This window comes from Brachyistius frenatus, unplaced genomic scaffold, assembly GCF_029030835.1.
Source record: "Brachyistius frenatus isolate BFR_SWC_R1_liver_20210118 unplaced genomic scaffold, ASM2903083v1 Contig_16, whole genome shotgun sequence".
Taxonomy (NCBI): Eukaryota; Metazoa; Chordata; class Actinopteri; family Embiotocidae; genus Brachyistius; species Brachyistius frenatus.
This window is the reverse complement of record NW_027210615.1, coordinates 4,787,175-4,808,187: the sequence shown is the minus strand read 5'-3', so window position 1 is coordinate 4,808,187 and position 21,013 is coordinate 4,787,175. Positions and strand designations below refer to the sequence as shown.

Sequence of the window (21,013 nt, the reverse complement as noted above, 5' to 3'; positions counted from 1 at the left end):
GAATACGTAGGCAGGACACCAGAGGGGAGACATGACAGGAAGTAAATTATAGGTCAGATTAGCATATCATAATCAAAGTGTCTTGTATAGGCTCATCACCACGCTGATGTGTTGACATGTTATGGCTGATTTATGGACATAGTGCATGTGTGTGCGGGAGGGTGTGTAATAGGCCTGTCATTAAAAGCATGTGATAGCTGTGTACGCATCAGAAGCTCCCCCTGACTCTGACATGTTTAACAGAGATAATCGACAGCATCTGCATCGCCGTGGTAACCTCACACGCACACACATATACGGAGATGCACACTCAGAAATACACAACTCCAGGTCTACACAAATCTGAGAGGAGCGTAAACAGATGTGCATTCACACACACACACACACACACACACACACACACACACACACACACACACACACACACACACACACACACACACACACACACACACACACACACACACACACACACACACACACACACACACACACACACACACACACACACAGAGACAAGCACAATAAAGAATAGTGTATGCACACATTTCCTTCCAATTTAGCAACAAATTAAACAGAAATGTTTCCATCCACTGTTGTTATGTGAATATTGGACATTGGTGTCCCTAATTCTTCAGTGACACCCTTGATGCACTCAGTAATGTATTTGCCAAGTCTGTTTTCATTGCTCTTTCTTTAATTTAGTTTGTATCAACTCAGCACATTTTCCACCTTGACCTTAAAACTTTTGGTGATATTTAAACCCTGCCAACATACCTGCCAATGATTTGCCCAGGTCTCTCCCATATTTGAAGACCATCTCTCAGCACCCTCCCATTTTGTTGTATCTCCTCAGAAACATCTATAATTTGCATGGCCCTCAAACTTCGTCATACACGGATCCTTAAGTAAATAACCTAAATGTCACTGCAACCTGGTAATTCACAGCCCGTATCAAACGTCTCTCTGTGCAGCTGCCCAGACAGAGGCTGTGTTGTGTGAGAAAGATACTCTTTTTTTATGTTACATTTAAAAGTTTCCAATTCTAGATTCAAATTCCTCCCCCACAACTCCCAATACTTACCCCCCATCCCCTGCTAGCAAAAACAAACAAAAAATAGATCTACTGTCTCAATATATCCAACTATTAAAAGTTCACATTTCTGCCATCCACTACATTTTGAATGTGTACAAATTGAAAACTTTTGGCAACATTTCAACAATGACACACATCCGCAAGGACAAACATAAAATCACATGCATTCACAGGTACGCACATTGAGGAAATTCACACGACAACAATATTAAGAAGGGAGAGAAAAAAAAAAAAAATCCCATTCACAGAAAGAGCCATGCATAGAGCAGCATATGAAAACATGCATAAGAAACAACAAAGCATGCACACACATAAACACACACAAGCCTGATTAAGCCTCCCACACGTCACAAATTAACATGCCAGCTTTCTCTTGTTCATTACTAGACGTATCGTCTCCATAGAGACTAATCAATCACCCCTCCCCTCCAAAACAGCGAAGCTGTCAGGGAACGTGCGTGTTTGTGCGTGAGTGAGTGAGAGAGGTTGAAAAAAGGTTGAGAAAATGCCTGTGGCGGACGTTGTCTGCCTTCTACCAAACTTTCAAAGGCAGCCAGAAACGCAGCAAAGTTGAACTTCTATGAACAAAGACGCAAAGTGACAAAGTGATGGGGGGAGGGAGACGCACATAAACGCACACAACAGCTTTGGCTTTTGTACGATTTACTCAAACATGTTGTCGATTTTGGAACAGTTTTGAGAGTAATTTGAGAGGAGGAAAAGAGGACAAAGAGGAAGAGACAAGAGCGACGAGAGAAAAGGACGGCCAGTGAGGCAATGCAGAGAAGATTGAGACAGATATGAAGAGCGGGAGAGAAGGAAATTAAAAAAGGAAAAATCAAGTCAAGAGGGCGACAGAGAGGAAAAAGACAGGCATGAGTGGAAGGAAGAAGAAAAAGATTGGACAGACAGAGATGGCCACGGCTCAGTGACAGTATGAACCCTGGCCTTGGGGGCCCTGCCACACAGTTCCCCTTGTTTCCTCTGATAAAGACAGCACAACCAGACCTCCATTCATTTATTTCTCTCATTTCCTCTGTCTTTCTCTATCTCTTCCTTTCTCTTGCCCCCCTTTTCTTTGCTGCCTTCAAATATTTTTCTCATCGCTTTTTTTTTTTTTTTTTTTTTAAAGTTCACAGGGACAGGCCAGTGGGAAATGGTGTCTGTCCCAGAGGGTTGATCTTTTTTTCTGCTTTCACATGCCCGCAGCTCTTTCAAACCAACTTTCCTTCCTTCTTTCCGACTCGCCTTTAAGAGCATTAACAGGGTGATAATCCCGGGTTGCAAATATTTACATGATGGCTGAGCAAAATAACTAAATGCTGCTCCAGAGGTCTCTCAACCAATGCAAGAATAGGGGGGAAAAAAATGACTTGTGTGTAAACCATTGCTACTGAATTTCATTCACTGCATAGAAACCAAAAGCAGAAGGTTTAAGGAACATGACGCCAGTGTCGAAACAGTTTACAATAGTATCTTAATAATAGCATGATCTAGCCTGAATGTATTTATACCGGGCGGCTCGTACTTGTAAACAACTTTGCATTCCCAGTGTCTGTCAAGCTCGCACACACAGACGTGAGATCGCCATCTTCCCAGCATGCTGAGGACGCTAATGGTTTGTTATGTTTAGCTTGACTTGCATCATTACCATAGAGTCAACAGCTCAGATTGGGGCACAGTGGAGCGTTCAGTCGACGTGTTTTCACTGCAGACAAATGTGGCCTCACACAGACCTGACATCTGCTAGCTGTTGTGTGCCTTGTAGACATGTAATTCCTACAGTCTGCCTACTTTATCATTCCTCTACAGCTTCTCATTGAGGAGACGCTGAAGCTTTGTCAGCCATTGATGTGAAAGTGACTTCACAGCTTCATTAAAAAATAATAATACACATGTTAAACCAAATATTACTTGCACACAAGTAATAATTAAGTCCAGGTTCTGACTCTATTCACACTACACTACTACTAATTGCCTTAAGTGGATTGAATAGCGACCCAATCTCTATAAAGCTGAGTGCTATCCAAGATGTTAGCTTTACTCCTTCAAACTGTAACACCTGTGACCACTTAGTTGTGACATTATGATGTCAATATAAGTAAACCTTCTTTCATTTGACAAAGTGAAGAAAAAAAAAACATTTTAAATGTTAGACGTTTTTTAAACACATGCACTCAATAAAGAACTGACAATACAGTTTGGAACTGGCAAAAATATGTCCGAGGAACTTCACTTGAGTTTTTAAAACTCTGTGCTACTGACTGGAACATGCAACATGATAAAAGTGTCACTAATTAACTGATGGCCATTTGTCCTCACATATTTTGTTAATGTCTAGATATGACGTTAATGACAATTAGATGTCCATGATAACAGGACTTTATTTTAGTGTTTAAATAAATCATACTTCAAAAATCGACCTGGTTGGACTATAGAATAGATGGTTATCGTCACACATCTGTCCCAAATATACAGTCTGGGTTAGTAGGAGCCTATTAGGGCTCCAAGTAGGTTCAGTAGGTCGTAATGAATAAGACATTAAACTATGTTGGGCAGCAGCAGTGACAGCCATAAGCCAGAGGTTTACATTGTGACAAGCTCGGTGTACATGGTTACTTTACTTCTGTAAGTTACTTATTGTACATTTTTCCTCAGAGCTACTATGACAATATGGGAGTGTCAGAGATCTACTCACGTAGCTCTTGAACACCGTGACATTTAGTCACATAGCTGAGCTCCACCAAACCAGATGAATAAGCTTCTTTTATAACTCGCAAGCTTCTGGTTGGAGACCTCTAATCTGTACCCACTTTATCCTGACCAGGGTTTCTGCAGGTAGGAGCCTATCCCATCTTAGTCTGAACATTGGATCAGTGAAATAAATGGGTAATAATAGCCTCCTGAATCTATCAGTAGGCTTAGTCGGCCCCTACTAGCACATATATTTGGTATAAATTTGTTAATAAAACCATCTACTTAATAGTCTGATTACAGTCAAACCAGGTGGATCATCAGCTGAATGATTTACTGCTTGCACTTTCTTCCACTGAGAATGTACTTCATTAGTACTTGAACAACATTACTGTCTTCCATGTTTGTATTAGTTTTTTTGTATGTTAAAATTCGAATTTAGTATGTTCACCTGGGCGGTTTTACTGTGTTTGGTGTAAATCAGTGCAATAATCCTTTACTGTGAGCCCAACATAAGGTGACCTGCTGTAGTCTTTTATTAGTGCTTTTATAGGCTCGGTGTGGCTTGTCCCTGTTGGCCTACTGGACCTCTGACCATGCTATTATTGTTATTAGTATTATTACTAGCTATAGCTCAAACTCAGGACACTGTACATAGTATTATCACACACACACACACACACACACACACACACACACACACACACACACACACACACACACACACACACACACACACACACACACACACACACACCTTTGTTCTATTTACAGGGGGTTAAACAAGGACAGAGTCCCCAGTGTTGTCCTTACCAAAAGACCTCTGCTGTACACAGGAAGGCCCCTGGCAACACACACACACACACACACACACACACACACACACACACACACACACACACACACACACACACACACACACACACACACACACACGCGCGCGCGCGCGCGCGACCCCTGCCAAACTCTTGCTGGGTGAATTATGATGGGGTGATGAGGGAAAGAGAGGGGCAAGTGAGATGAGGGGAAAGGAAAGGAGATGGGGGGAGAAAAAAAAGGGAAGAAGAGGGGAGATGGGAGGAGAGACGAAGGGGAAGACTCAAGGGTCAACAGTGCTCTTGTCACCACTAATGAGCCTCAAGCCAGGAAGAGACAGAGAGATTGAGTTTGGATTCAGCCCTATGAATTGCTCATTAACCGTGGAGCATAAGAGCAGCAGTGACCACTGTGGTTTCCAACTATGTAGCGCTGGGAAGAGCATGTTACCAACATTACCGCAGTTACAGTGAACCCATCCAGACTCCAACCACACACACACAAACATCCATCATAAAACTACTATTTCAGGTTCTTTCTGTTTGACCTTTTTGTTTCTGACTTCACACTTCCATCAACTTTTATCTGCATTTATTGTGTGTGCTTAAAATTACTTGTTCCATTTAAAATGCATCTTATAATGTGCATGTGTTAAACATATTATGGTTAAATATTTTTCAAGCACACTATGTTACTACTCCTGAATTGCTCACTCTTAGCTCTGACCAAGAAAATATGTTTTTGTTATTTTTTTTGTGTGTTATAAGTGAAACAGATCAAAACTGTAGGGTTTGCAATGTGATGAGGATGTTGAAAGCAAATTGTGTTTGAAGTACAGATAAAACTAATTATTTAACCCAAAAAAAGATTCTAATGTATGGACAGTCAGTTTTTAATCAGTTTGTTCCTTACATATATGAGCATTATGTTCAAATTAAACTGGCAAATACTGTTATACACAATTTGCAAATTTTAAAAATTGCAATACGTATGATCGTTTCAAAAGTTTTTTTCTATAATCCACCAAAATAATGTTCAATCCTTTTAAAATAAATACATAATTAAGTTTTTGTTTGCAATAGTAATTCTGTTTCCATATAACTGGAGATTGTTTGGATGACTTGTGAAAAAATATTTTTGTTGTGTGGTGGAGTGAATAAATAACTTCAGAACAAAAGAATATTTTCTAAACAGATTTCCAATTTTTTCTAAAATTGCATATTATTTAGTTTTTAGAGAGATATTGATGAGTAAAATTGTAATGCCAATACATAAGAAGCGCTCTAACTCGCTCTGTTCTCCCGGCGTAGTTTATAAGGAATGAAAGCATCTTCTGTCAATCTAATCAACTTAAACTGTCAGCCCAATTCTTCTTCTTTTTCAAATCATTTGCAGAGATGTAAGTGAACAGTGAAAATCTGCTTACAAAGAGAGGGACGAAGAGGGGATGGGCGAGTTAGAGACAGTGATGGAGGTAAACAGAACGGGGGAGAGAGAGAGATGTTGTCAACATGCTCTCCAGAGAGACGAACGCCTCGAGCATCTCCTCATCCAACACTGGCATAAACACATCGCTCTGATCCCGTGGAGAATGAGCGAGTGTGTGCACAGGTTACCGAGGGTGTGTGTGTATGTTAAACATAGCCCGTGCCTCTTTCCCATGTGAGAATGATAATGGCGAGGCGAGAGTTGTACTGCTGAGCCACGCCGGCTGATGCAACGAACAACAGGGGTTGCAGAGTGGAAAAATGCATTTAATGATGTGAGGTTAGTGCGAGTGTGTGTTTTAATAAAGAAAGGGGATGATATTTGACTGCCGTACTTGTGGAGAAGTCAACAACACACACACACACACACACACACACACACACACACACACACACACACACACACACACACACACACACACACACACACACACACACACACACACACACTCACTCACTCACTCACTCACTCACTCACTCACTCACTCACACACACACACACACACACACACACTCACTCACTCACTCACTCACTCACTCACTCACTCACTCACACACTCACTCACACACTCACACACTGGCCTGCATCCAAGTATTTGTTGTGAGTGGCGGAGAAGGCGGCGGACAGCAATGGTTGGCCTTTAGGTTCCCCCACTGAGCCAATATCTGCTCTCTAATTGGTTGTTAATGAGAGTGTGTGTGTGTGTGTGTGTGTGTGTGTGTGTGTGTGTGTGCGTTTGTCAGTGCATATGACAACCAAACAAGAGAGAAAAACAGTGTGTGTTTGTGTGAGCATGTAGGGAGTGCAGTGGGGATCTAAAACATCTGTCTAACAGACTGAAACACTTGAAGCTTTGACCTGCTTATACAATACACAAAAACATACACACACACTGTTTGTTGCTCCATGTGCATTTGTGTGCATGTAGGTAAGAAGCTAAATGTGTGCAATGGGCAAGAGGAAAGTGTAGTGCCCCGGCAAGAACCCCCCCCCCCCCACACACACACACACACACACACACACACACCACCAGCACTCCCACTCCCGCTCCACACACACACACACACACACACACACACACACACACACACACACGCACGCACGCACACACACACACACACACACACACACACACACACACACACGCACACACACACGCACGCACATGCACGCACGCACACACACACACACGCACACACACACTGAGAGTGGACTTAGTGCAGACATCTGGCGGAACAGTCTGCTCTAATGGCAACAGAACTGTGAGCATCTGCATATCACACACACACACACATGTGCATGCTGTCACACGCACACTCACAGACACGCACACCCATGATGGCCTATTACTGCAGTTTGTATAACAACTAATCTAATTGGATGAGCGCGGGATACCAAAGACATGATTTGTTACAAGCGGCCTTTGTGCCAATACTCCAATACAAAATGAAAGTAGCTCAGATACTGATGCTTAATCTTGAATATATTTGCATTGAGTGTATTATCAAAAACATATGTTACGGATAACAGCTATGGTGGAGCACTGGGGCCAATTAGAAAAGAACACAGGTAGGATTTCTTAGTACTTTCATCACTTAAAGGTCTTTTTTGGCTGATGGTCGTAATATGGAATAAAGCTTTGATGAAGAAGTCCTCTTGTTGTTTATATGCTTTAGTAGCATGTGTGCACACAAGCATGCAGGTGATGTAAATATATAATCCACCTGTTTGGCCCTAATCAGCTGATCAACAATTGGTGGGTCACCAATGTAAAAATGTACATACCTGATGCTGAAAAAAATCAACAATAACTGCCTTCACAAATATTTTAAAAGTAATGTGAAAGAGAAATGCATTAAAAATCCTGTAGTTTTACAGAAAAACTGGACTGCGTTGGTTTCACAATGAAGTTGCTCGAAAGGGGTCCTGAGGTTCATGGCATCACTACTGGAAATAATAATACTGGAAATAATATCACATTTTTAGACATTTACCAGTCTAGGACAGGGATAGAATTAAAAGGTAGAAAATGTTTCTTAATCCGCTCGATTATGTGCAAAAAGCAATCCAAATCTCCTCCAGATTAGTTTGAAACGTGTTGGGACATTCCCCTCACAGTGGAAAAAATCATACTGAAAAACTGTTCAAAAATGTGAAAATATCATTGGATCGCTGATTTTATTTTAGCAACAAAAAGGTCAATAGGAACACTTAACAGACCCAATATCTTAATCATTTGCATGATTGGTTGGATACTTTTTATTCCTTAAAAATCAAAATACTTTTTTTTAAAACAAATTTTTCTGTAAGTTCACGAGTGGAGGGAAAGGACTTCGACACTTCAGCATCTGTTGTTTTGGCTTGGTTGAAATGAGTAGTATTAAGTTGGAGATGGAGGGAGAGCCTGGCAGCGCGGAGATGTGCTCTGGTAAAATGAAAAGCTGCAGGCGAAGGAGAGGAAGAGACTTCAGCCCCGGAGGTCAGAGTCGGAGGAATAGCTGGGATGCCAGGAGATCAACATTTATTTTGAAGCTAGATTTATTCCACACAGTTTCTTTGCTCTGTTGGTTCAGTTATTCTCTCCTCATTGTATGTGAATCTTGTGTCATTCCTATGTTGTTTTCACTTTTTCTTTTTCTTTCCTCTGTTTCCTTGAACCCTTCCCTTCCCCCATCACCACTCAGACTGAAAACAGATGTGCCAGTATGAGGAGTTAAAACATAATTCACACAAAAACACACAAAACTTGGCTGACCTGCAAGTGTGAACAAGTGTGTGTGCGTGTGTCTGTGTTTGTGTTTGTGTGTGGGTGGGTGTGTGTGGAGGATTTAGTTTGTATTTCTGTGTATGACACTGAATAGCATGTAGTTTGTCAAAAACCCTCAATTATCACCCAATTTACAACTTTATTTATTTAACTGTCTTCTATTTCCCTGAATAACAGCATCTGACACGAGCTATGCTGTTATAAAAGGAAAACATAATAAAACATTTTACAAAAATCTGTCTTGGCCTGAAAATGATCTACCTTCCTCTCTCAAGTCATCCCCTCCTCCTTCCTCTAATCTTAAATGCAGGGACCCACAGATGCAGGAAGCCTCATCAGCCCCAATATGTGTCGCACTCAATATACTTTAAAACACCTTGAAACACTCGATTGGGATAATTGGTTTAATTGCAGAATTTAAACGAAGAGGATGGACTCATGGATGCGAGCCCCGTCGCTATAAGTGCCACAATGGTGAATAAAAAAACAAAAAAAACAAGCATGCAGCACATTTAAAATCGCTATTGTCAAGACTGATCCCCACCGGGAAACTTTTCTGGGTCATAATTTCACGACGGTGTGCAGCGAAAACAAAACATACAAAGCAGGGAAATCCCAAAGAGATGGAGGCCGAGATCTGTGGGAAGAGAGGGCTTGGCTCCAACACTTGAGTGTCAGTTGGCCATATAGGTTAATGTGCCACAGTGGGACAGCAGCTTACTCTACCCCAGACAGCAACTGAGCTAATTCCACAGGGAAAGCTCCGGTCTGGTGTGGCATTTTTTTTTTTCTGGCACAGCATGACATTTGTTGACAGCAGTGGTGCACATATTTAACACTTAGCTGCTGTACGTGTGCATTTCCGTGTCTGTGTTTGTAATATTTCTGATGTAGTTCAACATGCAACCAGGACTTTGAGACTCCATATATTCAAAATGTTCAAAGTCCCAAGACTCTTTTTTTTTTTATATATATATATATATTTTGTGGTTAAATATTAAAAACTGAAAGTATGACACTTTTGCTTGCTGGTATGTCAAACTTTGATGGTACATATTTAGCTGCATTTGAGTCAGATATAAGTTTGTAAATCCAAGTATGTTTTAGCAGCTAACTGGTAGCTGGTTTTGCTGTGTGTTTGTCTGGATGACTACTTTTCTCGATACTTTACTTGATCTTTCAAGATACATCTCTAGATGTCTGAATAAATATCAGAGATGTGCCTCACTGATTTTTCAGATGTTCTTTGGCTTGATCTGGCCATATTTTAATAGATTTCTACTGAATGTTGATCCTACTGTGTTTTTTCCACCTCAGCCATCTGTTGCAACAGCTTGGCCTTTTCACAGTGAACACTACAGTTTGTAAATGCAAAACATTGTTGGGGCAGACTGTTGTGAAGGACTTTGAGTTCTAACACCTTTGTGTTAAATGGTAACAATAGGTAATAGTCTTGGTTTGGACTTGGTGCTGGCCGATATCTAATATTCAAGGACTTCTGGGGCAGAAGAAACTTTATTGGGCCATCATAGGTGTCTAGACAAAGAGATAGACACACAGATACTGTAACGCATCTGCTGCTCGTGGCCTACATTTACCAAATGTAGGCAAACATCACATTTGTGAGGTTGCCAAAATTCACTTTCTATGTAACATGAGCCAGCTGATGCTCTTTAAGCCACTCTGTCCATCTGAGCACTGCAGACTATAATCTGTGTAATCTCAACTAAAGCCTTTCCTGACAGCCATAATCCAATTATTACAGACCTCTACAGAAATTCACCCAAATATGACGGCCTGTAAAACACAGTACCACTGTATGGTTTAAGTGGAGGCCATAGACTGACACAGAACAATGCAGGCAGAGAACACAGGCACACAGCTCCAACTGCATGTGTGCACATGGAGGTACACGCAGACAGAACTGAAGGACCAAGCATGCACAATTTAACAGAATTACGAGTGGCTAAACGACCTTGACATGCTGAAACGCCAAGGATCCCCTGATGTGAATTCCAACGTATGCAATGCATTATTTCCTTATTTTCAGTATTAGCAGTTTACTGTTATGTGTAGGTGTGTGTGTGTGCACATGTGTGCACTTCGCCATTATCAGACACAAAGAAATTGAAGTCAAGAGATGTCTGCAAGCTTTATCTTGTTTCACAGCGCCTGCTGAGCAGCTAAAAGAAACACCCAAACAAAGCTCAGACAGACTGCTGCAAACCCACATGTGCACACACACACACACACACAAACACACAAACACACACACAAACACACACACGCCCTTGCATTCACACGTACACAGATATGAATAATTAAAGAAGCAAATATGCAGTAATGAATGCATGTGTTGGCAAAAACGCATACATGCCTGTCAAAAAACCCACACAAACACAACACAACATAAATGCCTATCAATAAATAATTACACTCTTCATTAGATGCTGCAGGTCAGCAGTTTGTGAATGTGCTGCAGAGATTTGCGTCCTGAACGGAGAGCACAGGCTTATGTAAAAGCAGGAAGTTGTTGGTTTTTTGACCTTTGTTAAAGTGCTAGTAAGAACAGATATGAATTTGACTCTCACAGCAGTGTATCTTAGAGCAGATTGTTTGGTGATCTTATTAATGATATTTAACACAGAGACCAGCAAAGATTAGGTTACAGTAATTTCCTGCTTCATGTCCGATTCCTGCCTTTCTTGACAGATAAGAACTGTTTATATTAAAATCTGGGACACAGGTTCTTAAATTGCAGTATTACTGCTGGTCATTCTTTTCAGCGCCAACATGGAAATCTCCTTCAGACTGCTGGTGAGTTTCCGAGAAAAAGGTCACTTCAGATCCAACTAAAACAGCTTCACGGCTAAGCAGCCACAAGCTCCAAAACACTCCAAATCCATAAAAAGCTGACACTCTCATGAGCCCTATTTCAACCATTAATCCATTGTGTCATGTGCTGCAGTTAATAATGAACACCACTGTGCATTGGATTTAGTCCACAGGCACCATTCATACTCAAGTTGGATGTGAGAATTCCCCCCAACTAGAATTTACTATAAATTAGGAAGATTTTACAGCAGGGTGGGCAACACGAGACTCAGCCCCAAGCGGAAAATATCACAAGACAAAAACATATGGGAAAATATTACAGCTGAAGTCATTAAAATGCCTCGAGGTATGTAACATTTTGCTGTGTCATGCATCAAAACGTCTCGAAAGGCGGGAGAGGAAAGTGCACCTCATCAGAATGTTTCCCCCAATGGGCTGTTTCTAGACAGCATTTGACAGCAATTCACCTCCACGCCGCATGTATTTATCACTGCACTATAAACTAATCCATCTTTACAAGTCACTTAGTCTCCCATTGAGTCATAAAATCTTTTTTTTTTCTTAAATGGAGAACTTCTACCTGTGGCCTTAAATAACACTTTCTGTTTCCAGAGTTCTTTCACCTGCTCTTCTGTAACAACGTCAACTGTTGTAAAACGAGGCAAAACAATTGGAAAATGTGAGGATGAGTCACTCTTTTTGTAGACATGACTGCATTTATGTAGAGGTGCATATTGGTAATGCTGTTATATACTACAGTTGTATACATGGCCCTACAATGGGGCAGCACTTCATAAGCAGCATTATATTACTGCATTAATTCCCTTATGGTTATGACTGAATGGTAAATGAGTCACAATTTTACTGAAAAATGATGGTTATGAACCCATAATGGATAATTGTTCTGTCATCTCCCACTTCTAAGCCCCTTAAAAATTGTATTATGCATTTCAAAGGTTTTACCCTCAATTTAAAATCTGAAACATGTCAGCATTTTGTCATCTTTCAGCACATTGTTTTGGTGTTTATGGTCAATGAATGTGCTGCTTTGTTTCAGTCTTGCCACTCGCATCAAAATAGAGCAAACTCTGCATGCTGCTTGCTCAGCACATCAGGGCACACAGAAAACGTTAGCGGCTAGCTGGTGAACAAATTGGGACAAAAAAACATATTTCCCTCAAGAGCTGGTGGAGACTAAAATCGAGCAAAAAGGAGAAGTGAATATTGGACTTTTGGACTTGCTGCTCTGAAATGGAATTGATGAGCTTGTAGTTACAGGTCAAGTCGTGTGCACCATATACCTCCAGGCTAATGGAATATTTTGAGGTCAGACATCATGAAAATCACAAGAGGTGGTTGTTCATATGGACTCTTTTTGTCTACGCGGTAAATACGAGCCCATTTCAATGCAGCAACAGATGCACTTATTTAAACTAATTTTGAGAAAGGATGTTTTTCATTTTTTTGGACAGTAATTCACTTACCCATGAGCTCCAGCCAGAAGGACGCACTATGTTTGTTAAATCCGTCTAATGTAAACACAGTTAGTCGTACTTACACTTTAACTTTAACTATTCTAATCTTGGTGACTGGACTTTTCTTAGCTCTACACACATAATTATATTTATTGAATCAACTATTCACTAGCATAGCTGCTCATCTTTTGCAATGATGATTCAACAGGACAGTTACATGCTCATCCACGCCAACTGGAAGTGCTCCAACTGCAAGTCACAACACATTTTCTTTGCTGAAAATTAATGGGACTTTTAGTTGTGGTATCCTGGGTGCCTGAAATAGCTTCTCCCACTTCATCACTATATAAAATACCCATAATTCCACAAGACTGGGCTTGCACTGACATATGTGCTATATATGTTACTATAAACCAGATATAGTGTTTTCAATGCATCATGGATAGATAATTTTGCAGCATCAAATATTAAGGTAATGCTTGAGTGCATGATGCAAGTGCACCCATTAGAGCCTCAATATTCCCCACCCAGCAGACCCAAAGCATGATGCAATGAGGGTGATCCATCCACTGAGACCCAGCAGTAATGAGACTAAAGATACAATAGAGAGATAGAGAGCGAATGAAGCAGTGAACGGACGCAAATAAACACACACACACACACACACACACACACACACACACACACACACACACACACACACACACACACACACACACACACACACACACACACACACACACACACTCACTCAGCCACCAGCCGCCTGGAAGACAGAATACAAAACGCCACAGAAATAGACTATAATCCTGGCCAGAAGTGATCAACGCTAATAAATATTAATAAACACTATTATGCTCTGAGAAAAATGGAGATAGAGTGAGCGAGACAGAGGAAGAACAGATAAAGAGAGGTAGAGTCAGGCGGAGAAAGGGGACAATAACAATAGAAGAGAGTTTTCCTGATCCCTGTTATTGCTGGCAAATTTCCCTCTGACGTCCACCCTGTGTGCTTGTAGACAATACAGACTGACGTGCACACACACACACACGCACGCACGCACACAGTCTTGTTATCAGTCCATTTGTTTTCACCGCCGTTTTGTTCTGCTTCTTTGGAGGCCAGGTTAAGAGGTGGGTGTACACACGTACACACACACACACACACACACACACACACACACACACACACACACACACACACACACACACACACACACACACACACACACACACACACACACACACACACACACACACACACACACACAAACAAATGAGCACTCAGAGAAGTATACAGAGACGCAGAAAAATTTAGATAAAGTAAGTCCTAAACACACACATTCAAAAAGAGGATAATATCTCTCTCTCGCTCTCTCGCTCTCTCCTCCTGTCTGTCTGAATCAGTCTCATTAGTCATGCTAAGGCCGTAGCGTTGCCGGGTCGGTCTGCTCACAGAGCTGTAGAGCTGGACAGCAGCCCACAGCCAGAGAAGGTCACCCACCACTCAGTTTAACTCCCACAGGACCAACACTGGCCTCTCCCTGATAATGAGTGGACACAAAGATGTGCACAGGAAGAGACATGTAGTTACAGGTGGAGACCCACACCTATAACTACACCTATATTAACACAAATAACACAGTCAGTATCAGAGGGAATCTGAGGTACACTGGGACGCATCAGCAACTAAGAATATCAACAACAATAAATAAACCGGTCCAGCGTTTACAGTTTGGTAAAAAAATACACCATAAACAGTCACACTGCATCGGCCGAGCAGTTCCTGTGTACAATGTTGCCATCGATGGACGACACCTTAATTACTTTTGATGATTATTTGGAGAGGTCTATAGTTATAAAGGTTTTTTTTGTATTATTTCTGAACAAATTTAGGTATGTTTATGTACAATGGACAGCAGAATACCACTATTACTGTTATGCTGATTGCAGCTAAATGTGAGTGAGATCCCTGCGTTCATCAAGTTCAAAGACACACTTTAGTGCTGAGCATAAAATAGGTGAGTATTTACTGTTGAAAATTAAACCTCTGTCCATCTTTGTGTCCATCTCTCTCCTTGCATTATCTAATGTCTCCCTTTGCTCTCACCTCGATCACTGTTTTCCTGTCAATATATGTTCATTCTGCCGTTACCGACCACCAGGCGAGCAAGCAAACTGAGCAAACAAACCTCTCAAATGTGACAGGACACTGGAGCACAAATTTAGGCTATAATTTACCTCCAGTTGAAGCTCTCTTTTTTTAGTCTGTTTCATGAGCTACAGTCTCCAGGTCCACAGTATACTCTGAGCTTTCAAAGGGAGTGCCAAATCTTAACTTATTGTATGAATGACATTGTAGAGACCCTCAAGAACTCAGATATCAGAGATGACTTTCTCTATATTCGTATTATACTCCCTGAGCAGTAACAGGAAAACTGGAATTTGATTGATTTTAGAGCATGAACATATACTTGTCATCATAAAGTCACTGCTTTTATTAGCTATAATTTTTGTAGAAGTGGTCGATGATAATCTAGTGTCACAGGAACGTAGGAGTTGCGTAAAAAGCAGTAACGAAGGTGGAAAGATTTCGATCTTTTTTTTTTTTTTATATAATAATAGAACAAAATATAGAGCTCCATAGAGAGCCAATGATTCTCCCAGGTGCTAAAGTTTGATAGCTTCCAGGTAGAGATGAGTGTTGACTGACTGACCCGACCTTGTCTCTTGAAATGAGCCGATGTGAAAGTTTCCACATGACACCAGCACAGAGGCAACGAGCTGTTACCCCTCTCGCTGGGAAACACTGAACACGCCTGTACGAGGAGATGATAAATTCATCACCGCGACATCCCAGAGCGAGCTTTGCTGACACAACCTTGATCGATCGCAGGCAGAACGACAGATGGCCATAAAGGACACTCATGTAACTGTTAGCTCGTTAGCATAATCACATGCATATACAGTGCACTTTATAGTACAAGGCCACATGGTGCTTACACAGCACCGGTGGGCATCTGACAGAGATGTTGTAATTGTCTTGTGACACTTTTGCAAAGAAAAAGGAATGAGCAAATTTAACAATTACATGCTGAACAGGATTCTGTTGTTTGAAAATCAATTTTGTGTCCAACTGAACCCAGTGATTTCCTCCCATTCTACTTCTTTCGCATCCCTGTCTCTTCGTTTTTCTCTATGTTCAGTATTTCCTCATTTGTTTCCAAACCTTTTCTGCTCTTCTTCCTTCTTAATTATGTTTTATTTTATTGTATTGTCTTTCCCTCACACCTTCCCTCCCTTCTTTCCTTCTTGTTTCCCATTTTGTCTTCAACCCAGCCCTCTCTTCACCTCCTCTCTTCGTTACAAACCTTGCCCCCACCTCCCATAAAACGATGACTCCCACTTTCTGTCACTCCCCATCTCTCCGCTCCCCTTTATCACTGCATCGTCTGTTCCCTCCACATTGTATTTTCAGATCACATCCTGGCTCTGGCTTTACACACTAAGTCACTCTATACCTCATCACTCAGTGGAAAGTCAAGGAGAGGGCAGAGCGAGATGGTGAAAGAGCAAAGGCTTGAGAGAGATGGGAACGGGAGGGAAGAAGCTAAAAAGGACCAAAAGAAGGTTAAAGGTCCAAAATTAAAGACAAAGAGAAGAGGTCAAGGAGAGGAGTTGGGAGGGATAGAGAGAAGCAGTGTAAGAAAAAAGATTAAATAAGGAGCAGAGGGAGAATAGGGTTAGCCAAATGAAAGAAATTGTTATGCAAATGTTGGAAGCAGAGAGAAAGACATTGGAGAGAAAGAGAAAATGGAATAGTGGGGAGAAAAAGAGGAACTGGAGACAGAGAGGTGGAGAGCGGTCCAGAGATTTATGGCAGGTTGTTATGGAGCACCGACTGAATAACAGAAGGTGAGACCAGGTGAATTATTCATGAGGATACAGGGCTGTGAGTGTGTGTGACATGTGGCTGACGGGAGCAGGTGAAACACACACATACACACACTTATGTCTCTCAGACACCCCTAGGCCAACTCATCTACCAGTAAAGGTAGGTAGTAGATGGAAATTATTTAATAATGATAATAAAAAAAGACAGGAGCTCAGAGAGAGACAGCTGTCCTGTCCTCAGACTAAATGAATATTGAGACATGTTGAGAATATTAAAATGAATTCATGATGGGAGAATATGTTTCCATCCCTCCTGCTCCTGCCACCGTCAGTGCTACGAGATTTGTTCCTGCAGTACTTGACAACCAAAAGTCAATTTATTATAATTTAGTTATTGTACTTTCACATCTGGAAGGTGCACATGGCTAATTAGACACGGTGTGCACCTTTGGTTACTGTGTTGCAGGTAAACTGCAGGCTTTTCCCTTTAGAATAAATAAGGCTTCTCTCTTAGGGTGATCATGATAAGCATAGTGTCAGTGCTATATTTCTCAAATATGAATGCCACTGGGAAAGCATTTATTCCATGTGGTACTAAATGTGAAATCGCACCTACAAGTCGAACCAAAATGGAAAATATGACTGCTGCGTTTAACGATATGCTCAGATTCATTCTTTCCACTTACAGGTTAACCAAGGAAATTCAAACAGACGCTGAAGCAGCTTTTGGTAACCTGTCATCCTTTAAGGGGGGTTTTCCCATAAAGCTTGTTTTTTTATGTTTTTACTACCAAAAAAAAAAGTACTGCACAGTTTACAAGGAAGCAGTTATTTGTATTGTCACCCAAAGGCAAGTTAGTAACTTGTAAACTAGTGGAAATGATTTACTAGTAAATTAGTCTGACCTGGACAGAGCCTGAAAAGACATACTTGATTTTTCCACACCCTAAGCCCATGAAAGGCAAAGACAACCTATTAAACAAAGTTAGTCGTAACTAAAATAAACGAATTACCTAAAACTGACAAAAGACTTCTTGTGCATGGAAGAGATGAGAATTTCCTTGTTCTGTGCTGGCAATTGTACACAAACTCATGAACACAATCACGTTCCCAGAACAATCTCTATGGGTGCGCATGATCGCTAATCCAAATTACAATCACAAAAACACTTCTGTCTCAAACACTCACCGAGTTGATGCAGGCCAGCTCCTTGTTTAGCAGCCAGGGCAGGGAGAGTTTTCCCTCTCCTCTGTAGCACGACTGAATCCTCTCTTTAATCTTCTCCTTTATCTGCTTCATTGTAAACAGACACAAAGCCGACTCCTTGGGCGGCTTGGCTCTGTTCTTCTGACCCTGGGCGAACACAGTAAATAGAACCTCCTCGTGCTCTTGAATACCAAGTGAGCGTGCCAAACGGGTTCCCGGCCGGGCCAAATAAGCATCCTGAACCAAGCGGTACTCCACTCCATCCTTGGTGCAGCCAATGGGGAACTCAACGTAGGAGTAGAATTTGGGATCGTCAACGCACAGGCGGACAATCTTCGAGGTGAAGAACTGTTCGCTACTTGCATCAGGCGAAGTGAGTTGGGTGTCGAGCTGTAAGGTGAGGTAATACACAAACTGCTCGCTGTTGAAACCGTAGATGTAGTAGATGTCAAATGCTGGGAACTTAGAGAGCGTGTCTGAGGGGATCTTGAGCTGAGAAGAGACAAATTCATCCTGGTAGACAAAACTGAACATGTCCGCGTTCTCCTCGTTGGACATGAGCTTGCGACTCGACAGTGTGGGGAAGTACTCAGATTTCCCGTCAATGGGAGTGCCGACAAAAAGTTTCCCACCACCACCAAAAATATCTGGGGAGATCACGACACCTGACATGGTGCCTGCCTCGGCAACACTGGATAGATAGTGCTCTTTACGGTGGTGGGGCTCGCCGAGCTTGAATAAATCATCCAGACGCAGGAACTGGCATATTCCCTGGGAAGTACTCCCACATGCAATTAAACGGTTGTGGGCAGCATCAAGTAGCAGGAGTTTATTGACATTAGAGGTCTGCACCAGCTCGTGGGGGCAGGACTGGACACCAGGCGGAGGGTAACAGCGAGGGTTGTCCGTGACAGGGCCCGTAACATGGTTTCGTAGCTTGGTGAGGTTGCTGGACAGCTTGTAGATCCAGTTGACAGCGCCCAGATAGACCTCGCCAGTTTTGTTGTGGACCACTAAGTGTGTTAGACCTCCTTCCGGTGGGGAGAAGGAGAGGAGGGAGGAAGAGGAGGAGGAGGAAAAGGAAGGAGCGGTAGAGGTGGAAGTCATGGAGAGGGAGAGGAGAAGGAAGAGGATGAGGAGGGGCGGGTTGAGGTGGGAAGACATGGCGGTGAGGGGAGGGGATGTGTGAGCAAGTGGGTGTTAGTGGGTATTTTTGAGAGTGTAATCCTTTAAAGGGTCAGTCGGTGCCTTATAGGACTGCAGGGCACAATGATACAAAAGGAGAGCTTCCAAGCAATCGACTCCCCTTTCCTTTTTTTCCTCCTTTCTCTGACGTTGTTTTTATAACCTCATCCCCTGATCCTCAGCATCGTCTGCCACCAGCCCTGAGAAGGAGAAACAAAGCAAAATCTTAGCAAACACAGATGTCAATACATACATGGACTTGTGTTTTGCACTTCCAGAGATCTGACAAAATGGATTCACTTATTTGTATCAAAATGACAAGACACTAAATATCCGCCCACAGACTCAGACTCTGAGACCTCACTGCTGAAATCCCAAAAAACAAATGAGGGCACTATCGGCTTTGTTTTATTGACTTTTCGCCTCTTGGCTTGCACCACTCAGTGGAGTGCATCTTTTAAAAGAAGACAGGGCCAAACATTGCTCCTCTGCGTATTGATTGTCTGGAGGTATTAAAAGGATTCAGCAGACAAAGTGTTCATACACACACAGAAATACATACAAACCTAAAAAAGCATAGGAGCACTTATAAAAAAGTGTGGTGCATAAAAGACACATACAGAAAAGAAAACCTACAAATAATACAAATACAAAAACACACACAGCTGAGCCATAGATGTGCAGCAGTGTGATGGCAGGCAAACATCCATAAATTCCAAGCAGGGCTCCACAGATAAACCTGAAGTAAATTTACTACAGAGGAACAGAGCTGAGAAGTGCAGACTGCCGGCTTCTAAAAAAGAAAGTGGAAAGAAGTGGTCCAACCTGATAAAACAGGGGAAACAGTGAGAGGGAGAGAAGTCAAAGATACCTGGCTTCATACCAGTTCAATAGCAGATATGGTCAGAAAGATTGCTGTAAATGAAAAACTAAGAAAAAGAGTGAGGAAAAAGAAAAGAAGATTGACCATCCATCTATTTCCCATTACATCCATCCATTTTCTATATCCGCTCATCCGCTTCAGGGCCAAGGGAAGCTAGGGCTCATCCCAGAATACACTTGGGGATAGGTAAAGTCTTGAGAAGAAATATGGCTGTGCCACATGCTCAAGGATCAACACACTGTTGCTATTATTACCATCATTGATGTGATGAAGATGAGGGATGTTATTGGAAGATTTACTTTGAGAAAGAGAAACTTTTCGGCTCAACAGACTTTGAAATGTAGGAGAAACCTTTTTGTCAAAAATGTGTATCTCTACTTTCAAAAGTAGAATTTAGAAAGCCAAAATTCCCACTATGCTGGTGTAAATAATTTCAAGAAGAAACTCTTGAACAGCAGAGACTGGCTACTCAAAGCAAAACTGGTCACCATGGCCAGACACATCTTACTCTAACTGGCAAGGCAGACCAAATATAATGATCCAGGTAATCAAATCATTTTCATTCATTTTCTGTGAAAGGAAGGAAAGTGCACTGCAATGAATACTGCATTATTTTGCCATGCAAGAGCTAATCCGTTTGGCTAAAGACAGAAATGTTGATAGCACAAGGCTTGC

At 41.7% G+C, this 21,013-nt stretch overlaps 1 protein-coding gene across 2 annotated transcripts in view; it reads right to left on the bottom strand.

Annotated features, from left to right (window-relative positions):
* The window catches only part of plxna1a (plexin A1a), a 262,803-nt gene that overhangs the window by 205,156 nt on the left and 36,634 nt on the right, over positions 1-21,013 (bottom strand). For both annotated transcript variants that reach the window (XM_069694062.1, XM_069694063.1), the window contains exon 2: positions 18,253-19,655. In XM_069694062.1, coding sequence (XP_069550163.1) covers positions 18,253-19,434 — 1,182 coding nt within the window. In that variant the 5' untranslated portion in view covers positions 19,435-19,655. The remainder of the gene's footprint in view (positions 1-18,252; positions 19,656-21,013) is intronic.